This window comes from Aulonocara sp. 'chitande type north' Nkhata Bay, linkage group LG19, assembly GCF_057382095.1.
Source record: "Aulonocara sp. 'chitande type north' Nkhata Bay isolate Kocher_YH1m ecotype deep benthic linkage group LG19, A_spYH_male_GT1.1, whole genome shotgun sequence".
Taxonomy (NCBI): Eukaryota; Metazoa; Chordata; class Actinopteri; order Cichliformes; family Cichlidae; genus Aulonocara; species Aulonocara sp. 'chitande type north' Nkhata Bay.
In genome coordinates this window covers 19,234,625-19,245,143 of record NC_141362.1, presented here as the reverse complement: position 1 = coordinate 19,245,143, position 10,519 = coordinate 19,234,625, and the positions used below count along the sequence as shown (strand labels likewise).

The following is a 10,519-nucleotide window of genomic DNA, read 5'->3' as shown; positions in this document are numbered from 1 at the left end:
AAATGGTGTAAATTCCACAAAATACACTATACTACTACCAGTGTTGGGCAAGTTACTTTGAAAAAGTAATTAATTATAGTAACTAGTTACTTCTTCAAAAAAGTAACTGAGTTAGTAACTGAGTTACAAGTTTCTAAAAGTAATTAATTACTTAAAAAGTAACTATTGCGTTACTTTAAGAAAATGTTTAATTGGCCATTTTTAACTACTTTTGATGTTTCCTCTACATTTCACCTTTAAAAACTATTTACTTTGCCTTGTTTGGTATCATCCTTTTCAGCACAACCTCACGTGTCTGGATTTACAGTTATGTTTTCATTTTGGCATACTGTATTAACACAATTGATCTAAAATCAGATAAAAAAACATTTAACGTTGATTGAATAATATTTCATAACTTTAAATGTAAATATAAATTGTAAATTTTAAAATCATATACACAAGTTTTGCAAAACAAACAAAGTTATTTGCAGCCATTTACCTTTTACCCTTTTTTTAACCATTTCAAACTATTTACATAACAATCAGGTGTTCTGCATTCAATAAGATGCCACACAAATTATTTGTGCCACTCCAAATATTTCTGTCCACTATAAAGGAGAACATCACAGCCTGATACCTGCAGGTCTGACAGCAGCAGGTGTATCACTCCTGTTTCTACCTGGAGACAGCAGTCACCTCATTGTTCTAACACACAACACAAAACTATCCACAACACTACACACTAACTACACAAGACAACACATTAACTACACACTATAAACAAGCTAAACGTCACAAATCTCTCTTCCTAAATAACCAAATGTCGTATTGCCATATCATTTTTGATTGGTCGCGCGCAGCTGCTTAAAGGTGTAGCCCCAGATTACTTACAGCTACTTCTGTACAACTGATGCGGTAAGATGCGGTAAGCTGAGCACAGCTTCAACCGTCTGTTTGTTGAAAAATAGTAACGCGACCGCACCGAATTTTCTTGTTAGTAACGGTAACGGCGTTGTAACGATAGAAATAGTAATTAGTTAGATTACTCATTACTGAAAAAAGTAACGCCGTTAGTAACGTCGTTACTTGTAACGCCATTATTCCCATCACTGACTACTACTATATCTTCTTTTCATAAAATGGAAAATATTATTAAGATAGTTGATTAATTATTGTCAAATAAGCAATAAGTTAGTTTATTACAGTGCTTATATCTTCCACTCAGTATTTTGAGAAAGAGCTTTATCGAAATGCATGCAAACATATCGAAAAACAATTTATAAGGGATAAGCAGAGCTTGAAACTCAGTATTTGGTCTGATCACCTTTATTCTTCAAAACAGCCTGAAGTGTCTTAGGCAAGCTTTATTATAATTTCTTCAGACAGTCTTCAGTTCTCCAGACTTCTTGAAGGACAGTCAAAACCCTTTTTTGGATGTGGACAGCCTTTTGCTCCATTCTGTTTAAAGATGATCCCACACTGCTTCAATAATGTTGATGCCCAGGCTGTGGGAAAGCCAGTCTATGTCTGATAGGGTTCCACTATGTGTTTTCCTATCCAGGTATGCTCTTACACTGGCAGTGTGTTTGGGATCATTGTCATGCTGAAATATGAAGTCGCTGCTTATCAGATGCTTTCCAGATGGTGCCATGGTGGTTCAAAATGTGACTGTACTTTTCTGTATTCAAAATTCCATCAACTGTAACAAGATCCTCAACACCACTGAATGAAGTGGAGCTCCAAACCACAACACTCTGTGTGAGCCTCCACTCTGTTTATGGGCACTGTTGTACCTCACTCTTTGCTTGTGGTGCACAACAATGATGATTTCGACCAAAAACTTCACTTCTGGATTCATCACTCTATTAGACCTGTTGCCACAAATTTTCAGTCCAGTTCTTCCTTAATTTGGCGTATCTCAGACTTTCTCCTTGTTTACCCTTCTCCAAATGATTTCTTGACACCCACCCTTCCACTGCAACCATTTGTCTGGTCTTGTGCCAGGTCTTTGCCGTCTTTCCTGTTTCTGAAGGACATGACCTTCAGATACCGTTTGTCTGCAGTTTTGTCAAACTTTTTAAGGATACATTGCTCACCAAGTCAGGATATGCTGAGTTTTCAGCTAACAACTCTTTGGAAACCATCTTTTTGGTTGAAAATACTTGTTTGTTTGTCAAACCGTGTTATCACATCATCCTTCTGTTCATCCATTGTGTTCTTCATAGCCCGCAGAATTTTGATTCTGTTCATCTGAACGTATCGTATTCAATCCTCAAATACTTTTAAACTGAGTGTTGTGCAGAAGCTCTGTGAAGGTTCCATTTCTGTTGCTTTGTGGCTCAAACAATGTGACAGAGAAGAGCCAGTCTCTGTTTTTCCTTCTAATTCATTTATTAAAAGATTATTTTTTGTACATAGTGTTAAATACAATCTCTCAGAATTCTGAAACCAACACAGTTTTTGATTCATGTCCATTTAAAAGACCACCGAGACAATATCACTCTGTAATTACTTTAAAACTCAATGCTAACCATCTTGATTTGGAAACAATATAGAAGAAATTAGAGGAAATGTCTTTTAATTCATAGCATATTTGTGCAAAACAGGGAGAGGTCCCAGAGCCCATATTCCAGCAGCTTCCTTACATTAAAGGCCAATGAAAACATCTTTAAATACCCAACCATAAAACTCAGGCCTTCTATCTTCCATCAGGACGACCATGCATTTCTGGTGTGTAGGTCAGAAGAACAATCATGACCCACAGGTGCAGTACCGCCTGCAAAGAAAGAAAAAAGATCATGAATAAACTACAGATGTTACAGACCACTTTACCAGCTACTGAGCACTCTCTCATTGAACAAAGGGTTCATATCATTTCAATACTAACACTGACCATGTACAGGATGACAAAAACTCTGGCCATTGGGTAGCGCCTCAGAAAGATTCCCAGTCTTATGCTGTTAGAAATAAAAGTATTGGTCACAGTGAACAGTTTTTCACTTGTAAAACAATGGAACTGTTGCACAGTAAAACGGTGAACAGTGAAAGCTTACCTGAAGCGGTCAATTGTGCTGGCTGCCTTACGTACTTTTCCATACACTCCTGGACTGTCCTGGTCACTGAAGAGCACAGGTGTGTTTCTTTGTCTTGCCCCTGACAGTCCAAAACAGAGAAATGTAAATGCATATATTATATATTAGGGTTTTTTTTAAATAAAACAACTGTTCAAAACAGGTCTCATTTACCAAAACAAAAAGAAAATGACAGCTTCTCCTACCTGCTCCCTCTAAACCGCTCATGTTGATTGCCGGCCCTCCACTTTGTCCTCCCTGAGTATTCTTCAGCTGCTGCTCCAAGCGCTCCAGCTGAAAGACGAGGGAGTTTTTTTCCGTGCCAAGAGCTTCCACCATTGTCTGCTTCTGGATCAGTGTCTCCGTCAGCTGGTGGAGCCGGTTCTCCAGCTCTGTTTGGCTGTTGCTGAGTGTCTTGTTGGTCAACTGCAAAAGGAAATTCATCAGACATTATTATTCAGTGGTTTTAATAGACACAAAGCAAATGTTCCCTAAGTTCTGATCTGGGAAGGAGACTCCTCAATTTTTTTGTATAACTTTAAGGTACTGACCTGGTTCCTGAGTTTTTGGATTTCATCTTCTCTGTCTTTGATTCGACTCTGCAGAGTGGTTTTGGCTCGATGGTGCTCTTCCTCAAGGTACTGAAGCTCCTATAGGCACAAAGATTAAGTTAGTCAAAACAACAGCTTGTGCACAGCTTTTATCATTTTTAGCCTATTATTATTATTGTAACTCTCTTTTACCTGTTTGTAGCGCTCCACCTCAGCCTCTACCTCCTGCTTTGCTCTGTTCTGTAAGGTCTGCTGCTCCTGTAACTGCGCCTGCTGCTCCCTCCACGTCTCTGCCTCTGCCAGCGCCTGATTCTCCAAATCCTGTAAGCAAAAATTCAACCTCCACTGAATTACTGGCCTCTCTCGCTAGTAAGTAATTTTGCTTTTTCCTACTGCATATAGTATCTCACCTGTATTTCAGTCCTCAGAGTGAGAACTTGCCCCTGCAGTTTTTGGATCTCCTCCCTCTGCAGGTCCTTTTCATGACGTAGCTCCTCAAGCTCCAGAGCCATGGTCCCACTGCCGTCCAGGGTGTCTAGACCAGATCCCTCCTTCAGACTGCTGATCAACTTCTCTTTGGACTAAACAAATATTTAAAAGTATTAAATAAAAGTTCAAACATATAATAATGAGATTTACTCCACTTTACTCCAGGGTAAAGCTTTCAATGAAATCATTTTTCGGGAGAGCCTCCACAAGCCTTACTTGTAGGATGCGTGAAGCTTTTTGCTTATAGTCTTGTAACTCTTGCTTGGCAGACTCAGCTGCAGCTTTGGCACTTTTTAATTGGTGTTGGAAGTCGTCGACCTTGAACTTCTCCTCTGCTGCTCGCCGCTCAGCTGCAGTCACTGTTTCTGCAAGGGTTTGCCTCTCGGCCTCCAATTTAGAGAGCCGGCCAGCATATTCAGTCTACACAAGAACAGAGAGTTAAGTCTCATCATTTCCATATGACCAGTCTATATTTAACCGTTGTAAATACAGAAAATGAATGGCATCATGTGCACCTGCATCTGCCGGTAGCTGTCCTGTTCTCTTCTGAGCGCCAGTTCAGCCTCTCGCAGCCTCTCCTGTAAGGTTTCCAGAGCTTGGGACTGCATGCTGTTCCCTTCTGTGTGGTCTTGCATAATTCTAAAAAAATCAAACAAGACAAGAAAATGCTATCTAAATCAGTTCTTTATAAGTTTAGTGTAATTTCTATTTAAGACTTTGGCTCCAAAAGCATACTTTGACTTTTCCTTCTGTGCCTCCTCTAATGCAGCACTGCGGGATTTTAGAAGCTGATCGGCTTCATCGAGTCTGATTTTTAGGACTGCAAGCTGACCGTCTTTGGCTGAGAGAGCTTCTGTTAGGTCATCGACTTGTGACCGAAGTTCTCGTAACGTTCGGTCAGTCTGGGACTGCTCCGAGTTCCATTTGTCTGCACGTAGACGGGCCTGGTTTAGCTCTAAGAGAGAAAAAAACAAATTAAATCATAGGAAGAGGTGTAGCCAGGTGAATGTGTGCCATTTTCGGGTTTCAGTATTGGCTTTTTTTTGCTAACCATCTTGTAAGTCTTTTGCTCTCTGGATAACTGAAGCCATCTCTTGATTCAGGGAGGCCACCTCACTGCGCAGCAACTGGTTCTCTAGACGCAGGCTGGACAGGATCTGGTTCTGTGGTTCTTCTGTTGGTGGAGGAGGCTCTTGCCTGCTGGACTCCAGAGGGACAGCCAAGCTTGAGTCTGAACTCTCAGGTGTATCTGTGGTGGCCAGGCAAAATGGTAAATGGTAAATGGCCTGTATTTATATAGCGCTTTACTAGTCCCTAAGGACCCCAAAGCGCTTTACATATCCAGTCATCCACCCATTCACACACACATTCACACACTGGTGATGGCAAGCTACATTGTAGTCACAGCCACCCTGGGGCGCACTGACAGAGGCGAGGCTGCCGGACACTGGCGCCACCGGGCCCTCTGACCACCACCAGTAGGCAACGGGTGAAGTGTCTTGCCCAAGGACACAACGACCGAGACTGTCCAAGCCGGGGCTCGAACTGGCTTGGACAGTTACAAGAGTAAAGAGAAAACAGCATTTACAGATATAAGTGTGGTAGCTCTTATGTTATACTTCTAAACAGCAACAAACTGGCATAATAAAGCATTAATATAAAATTATCTTATTTCATACCATTGTACTTTAAGGTTCCCTGTCAAGTTTTGGACACCAAGTGGGTTAATTCTTTAGTGGGGCGTGGTAAATTTACCATTTTAAAAAGGAGTCCCACAAGGTTCAGTATTAGGTCCCATGTGGTTCATATTAACAATATTGCACCCTCTCTCTATAAGAAAATATACCATCCATCTTTATTCAGATGCTACAGTTCTGTACTGTATTAATAATATTCTTTACTCAGCCACTGAAATCCAACAGCAAGTCTTTCTAAATTGCAAGAACCACATAACTTGAAATTAGCTTTGAAAGCAAACAAGTTATCAAGAGCTTATGAGAGATTATGGAGACTATCTGTAAGTACACCTCTGACTCCATTCTTAAACCCCCTTAATTAATTTCAGCTCTTCAACCAAAGATTTACTAATAAAAACATTGATTCTTGTTTTTACTGGGTTTCATATAGAAAAAGCTGAGTTATGACTGTGGCACAGTAGTCACTGGTTTTCATTCACTTTCTTTAAAGACCTTTATTTTGTTGTAAAATATTTTTATCCCTTCAAGCAATTGACTATTTCAATATGCAATTACAAACCAGAATGTTCTTGAAGGTAACTTTTATCTTACCAAGTGACTAATTATTAGTTCCTTTTCATGTGTTTATTCACTCCATTTTCACTGTACTCTTTAAATCTTTGCAAATTAGAGCATGCTATCACTGATTTATTTAAACAAAGGCTGCTTTCATGTGCACCTGCACATAATTTTTCTCTCATAGTCATGAGAGCCTATCAGTAGAAGTAATGTGACAAAAATGCACTGATGCGCCAATAAAGGTGAAGAAGTAGTTAAAAAAAAAGTGTCTTAACTGTAAGCTGAAATTTTCTTCTCCTGTGAATAAAGTTTATTGTTTATAAAATGTTTGAGTGTTGTTAATTAGTCAGACAGTGCGCTGTTGGCTTTGCTCATACCTTGGCCTTGCTCTTTAGCAGAGTTCTCCTCTGTTTTGATGCTGTGAGCTGATAATGAGCTCATGCTTGAAGCTCTTGATACACCCCGGGTGGAAGGGGGTGTGGAGGGGACTGATGGGGTTGTATGAGAAGTGGTGGAAGCGGGAAATGTTGGGTTTTGGGCCTCTACCACTTTTACAAGGTCCTTTCTTGAATCTCTCCGATTGCTGACTTGAGGCTCAGAGCTATTCAGAAAATCAAAGAGCATGTCATCGTCCACATTCTGCTCACTCTTTTTGGGCCTCACAAACCCAGATGAAGTCTTGCCAGTGTTGGGGGCGCTGCTACCAGAGCCCAAGGGTGTACTGGTCACGTTGGCAGACCCAGCCAGCATGGTTGCATTAGATTTCTTGATGTTGCCAGCTGCAGCAGAGATGTAGCCCTGGGCATCATGAGAGGATGCATAGGTATGATGTGTCACAGCTGGGTTGGTCTTGTAACCTGCAGAGTTGTAGTCCGTTTTAGCAGTGGATTCTTCTCCATAGGCTATTGAGAAGGAGGAGGATTTTTCCTGGCCTTTACTCAGGGCAGTAGCAGCTCCCTGGTCCACTTTATTAAGGAAGTCTTCAGCTTTCCCAGCCAAGTCAGTAAACCAAGACATTTTGCAACCTAGCGATAGAGACAAACAGCAACATGTAAAGATTTATTTGACGGATAATATATTTATTTACTTTCCAAGTTCTTGGATTTCTATTTAACAACATAAGGAAGGTCAGTGGTGGAGTAACGGTCACTATGTCAATGACAGACGCTAAATCTAGACACGCAGTTTAACTGTAAATAGCATTTCACCTCCCCTCATCATTATCACCACTGAGATACCATCCAGTGAGGCCTTCAGTTTCGAAAGCTCAGGATACACTGCCTAACTGTACCTGTGCATGACAGAGCTACTTCTGGTGTGGCTACTATCAGCCCAGGTAACCATAGCAGATCTTCTGCCTTCATCCCCCTCTTTCTCTAAGGCTACGTTCACACTGCAGGTCTTAATGCCCAATTCCGATTTTTTGATCAAATCCGATTTTTTTGGTCTGCTTGTTCACACTACAAATAAAATGTGACAGCAAACACGCTCTAGTGTGAACCCTCAAAGCGGCCCGCATGGGCAAAAGAAGATGTCACACACAACGCGCTCTGTTTAGATCCAGACCAAACAGTATTGTTTGACTGATGGACCTTAATATAAAGACTTGTTTTGGACTTTACATTTCCCAATTTTGCTTTAAGTTATAAAGTTATTTTATTATTTACATATGGCCTAATAATTATCCTTATTGCTGTTTTAGAGAGGAGCGGTGCTTCAAAGGATAGTTGCAGATTTCTGTCAGAATCTGCAGATTATACAGTACAAATAAAATGTTCACATTTCTCCAACGTTGTCTTCCCAACAGTTTCACTAACATCTACACTGGATGGCCAGGAAGCGTTCACATTGTCTTCTCGGGCGCTGATAATTGGCGTCTGTCTTGTTCAGTGACGTAAAAGACAGATTTAATGTCTGCCGGTCTGATTTTTAGGACTGCAAGCTGACCGTCTTTGGCTGAGAGAGCTTCTGTTAGGTCATCGACTTGTGACCGAAGTTCTCGTAACGTTCGGTCAGTCTGGGACTGCTCCGACATGACCATTAAAACAGCAGTCGCTTTCTAAAACATCAGATATGTATCGGATTCAGTATCACATGCGAAAGTGACCCAGGTCGGATTTGTGCTGTTCACACTGTCATACCATGATCGCATATGGGTCGCATAGGGTCAAAAAAGTCGGATTTGATGCGCTTCCGCCTGCAGTATGAACGTAGCCTAACAGTCTCCTCTGTTACATCACACCACTGTATGCCCTCCTTCATTAGATCTATAATTCTACTCTGATGTCTTCCTGTAGACTACAGGAAGAGCAGAGCAAACCCCCTCCCCCTGGCTGTCAACAAAGGCTGTGTAGAGAGGGTTTCTCAGAACCTTTATTGCTGACAACCTCACCTGGTCTGCTAACACAACAGCTGCAGGTAAGACAGCTCAGTGGCGCATTCGCTTAATAAGGTTCCTGAAGAATAACTGTCACGGATGAGAAACTACTTTTGGTAACACTGCAATATGCCAACTGCTTTGCAGCAGCTATACATGTTATCCACAGGGTTATAAAGACAACAGAAAAGATCAATGCCTGTGCTCTTCCCTTTCTCAAAGCAACTGCAAAAGCAAGAATCCACTCAAGAGGGTCAAAACAGCTCTCACCCTGGGCACTTGCTGTTTGACCTGTTGCCCTCTAGTAGGCACTACTGATCCAACAAAGCAAATGCAGGCAGTTTTGGGTTTTGTTTTTTTTAATCCAAGTGCATATTGTCCAAAATAAATGTGGCAATAAATGCATTCTGAGGATAGCATTGAAACTAGACAGGACCGAGCTAGATGGGAAGAAAAACTGCGAATTGATCCATATTAAATAAACAGGATCGCAGCAACAAATTGTAGACAGTTAAAGTTGGGACTCTTCCAGCTTTGTGAGCAGCCTCTCAAGTTCTACTCAGGACTAAAACGGTCCCTGCGACAAATGCTGCACAGCTAGCATGCTATAACAAAAAACTAAGCAGCGAAATGTAATCAGCTATAATTTTTAACGACACCACGCTTTTTTTTTGTAAAACGTAAATGAACAAATGGGGGGTTATTGGTTGTGTTTTAACTCTAACGTTATCGTAAAACGATGTAAACACAGTTGTTCAGGATCAACTCCATCAGTGCTGCGGCTAACAGGCTAGCTGGCTGTTAAAGGAAACATTTAAAGGTACCGTTTGACAAGAGGTATCAGTCTCAGGGTGTCTCCAGTCACCTGGCTGCCGCCGAGGTTAAACAGATCAGAGTGAAAGAATAAAACTGCTTGGAAAACGAAGTCAAATATCATCATCTGTCAAGGAGGATGTTGGTGATCCTCTCAATACGTGGACCAGGAAGCGCTGCAAATAAGGACCCGACAACAGAGCGCCCTGAGAAAAGCCTGATCGAAAATTAACCAACGGCGTTTCCAAAGCGCAGAACTCACCTCTGTTAAGGACTTTACTTTACTGTAAATAAAAATAAATTAATGGAGAACAACAACAACAGCAACAATAATACTAAGAAGAAGGAGGCGGAGGAGAAGACCTGACCAACTGGTAAGTTGTTTACTGTATTTTTTAAAGAAAATTAAACATAGTTTTTAAGTTTAAATATGATCCTATTTTAATTAATATTCGGATAAACACGTATAAAGTACTCATCTTTGGATAAAAGCTTGCCGTTTGAAACAAATGAAGCTAAACACTGGGAAAACTACTATAAAATAAAAAATAAGAAATAAATTACAGACTATGGCCAGAGTACTTTATTTTGTTAAGACAATCGAGATATTATTGAAGTGCAGACTTTCAGTTTTATTTCAAGGGGTTTACCAAAAGTTTTATCAATTTTGTAGATTGTACCTCATTTTCAGAAGACCAAAAGTATTTAAGATATTAAAAAATAATTGCTTGTTTGTTTGTTTGCTTTAGTCCACTAACCTTAATTATGGAACACATGGACGTTGCCAAATAGATGTTCTGCTAACCCTTTACTACTGTCACCTTCCAGTCCTTGTGACACTTTCCGTATTCAGTTTTTAATTTTTTTTGCTGTATGCAGCTGTATGGGTTGCCTGTGAAGGTTCTCAGTCATCCAGGTCATAGTAGTCTAAGGAGCTTGGAAAGAAAAGCCTCTGGACTTCTTTGTTTCTTCAAGACGTTT

At 40.6% G+C, this 10,519-nt stretch overlaps 1 protein-coding gene across 2 annotated transcripts; it reads right to left on the bottom strand.

Moving 5' to 3' along the window:
- Nucleotides 1–2,376: 2,376 nt before the first annotated feature.
- On the bottom strand, nt 2,377–9,744 carry golga5 (golgin A5). Of its 2 annotated transcripts, none has more exons than XM_086274617.1 (13): nt 9,550–9,744; nt 6,726–7,373; nt 5,145–5,342; nt 4,829–5,048; nt 4,609–4,732; nt 4,310–4,513; nt 4,015–4,185; nt 3,797–3,925; nt 3,605–3,703; nt 3,260–3,479; nt 3,036–3,135; nt 2,876–2,939; nt 2,377–2,758 (listed from the first exon to the last, which is right to left on the bottom strand). In XM_086274617.1, exons 2-13 carry the CDS (start codon nt 7,363–7,365, stop codon nt 2,681–2,683), a joined length of 2,247 nt encoding a protein of 748 aa, XP_086130743.1. In that variant the 5' UTR covers nt 7,366–7,373; nt 9,550–9,744; the 3' UTR covers nt 2,377–2,680. The 2 variants fall into 2 exon arrangements, with proteins under 2 accessions (XP_086130743.1, XP_086130744.1); XM_086274618.1 differs by having other exon boundaries at nt 9,591–9,736.
- Between the last annotated feature and the right edge of the window lie 775 nt (nt 9,745–10,519).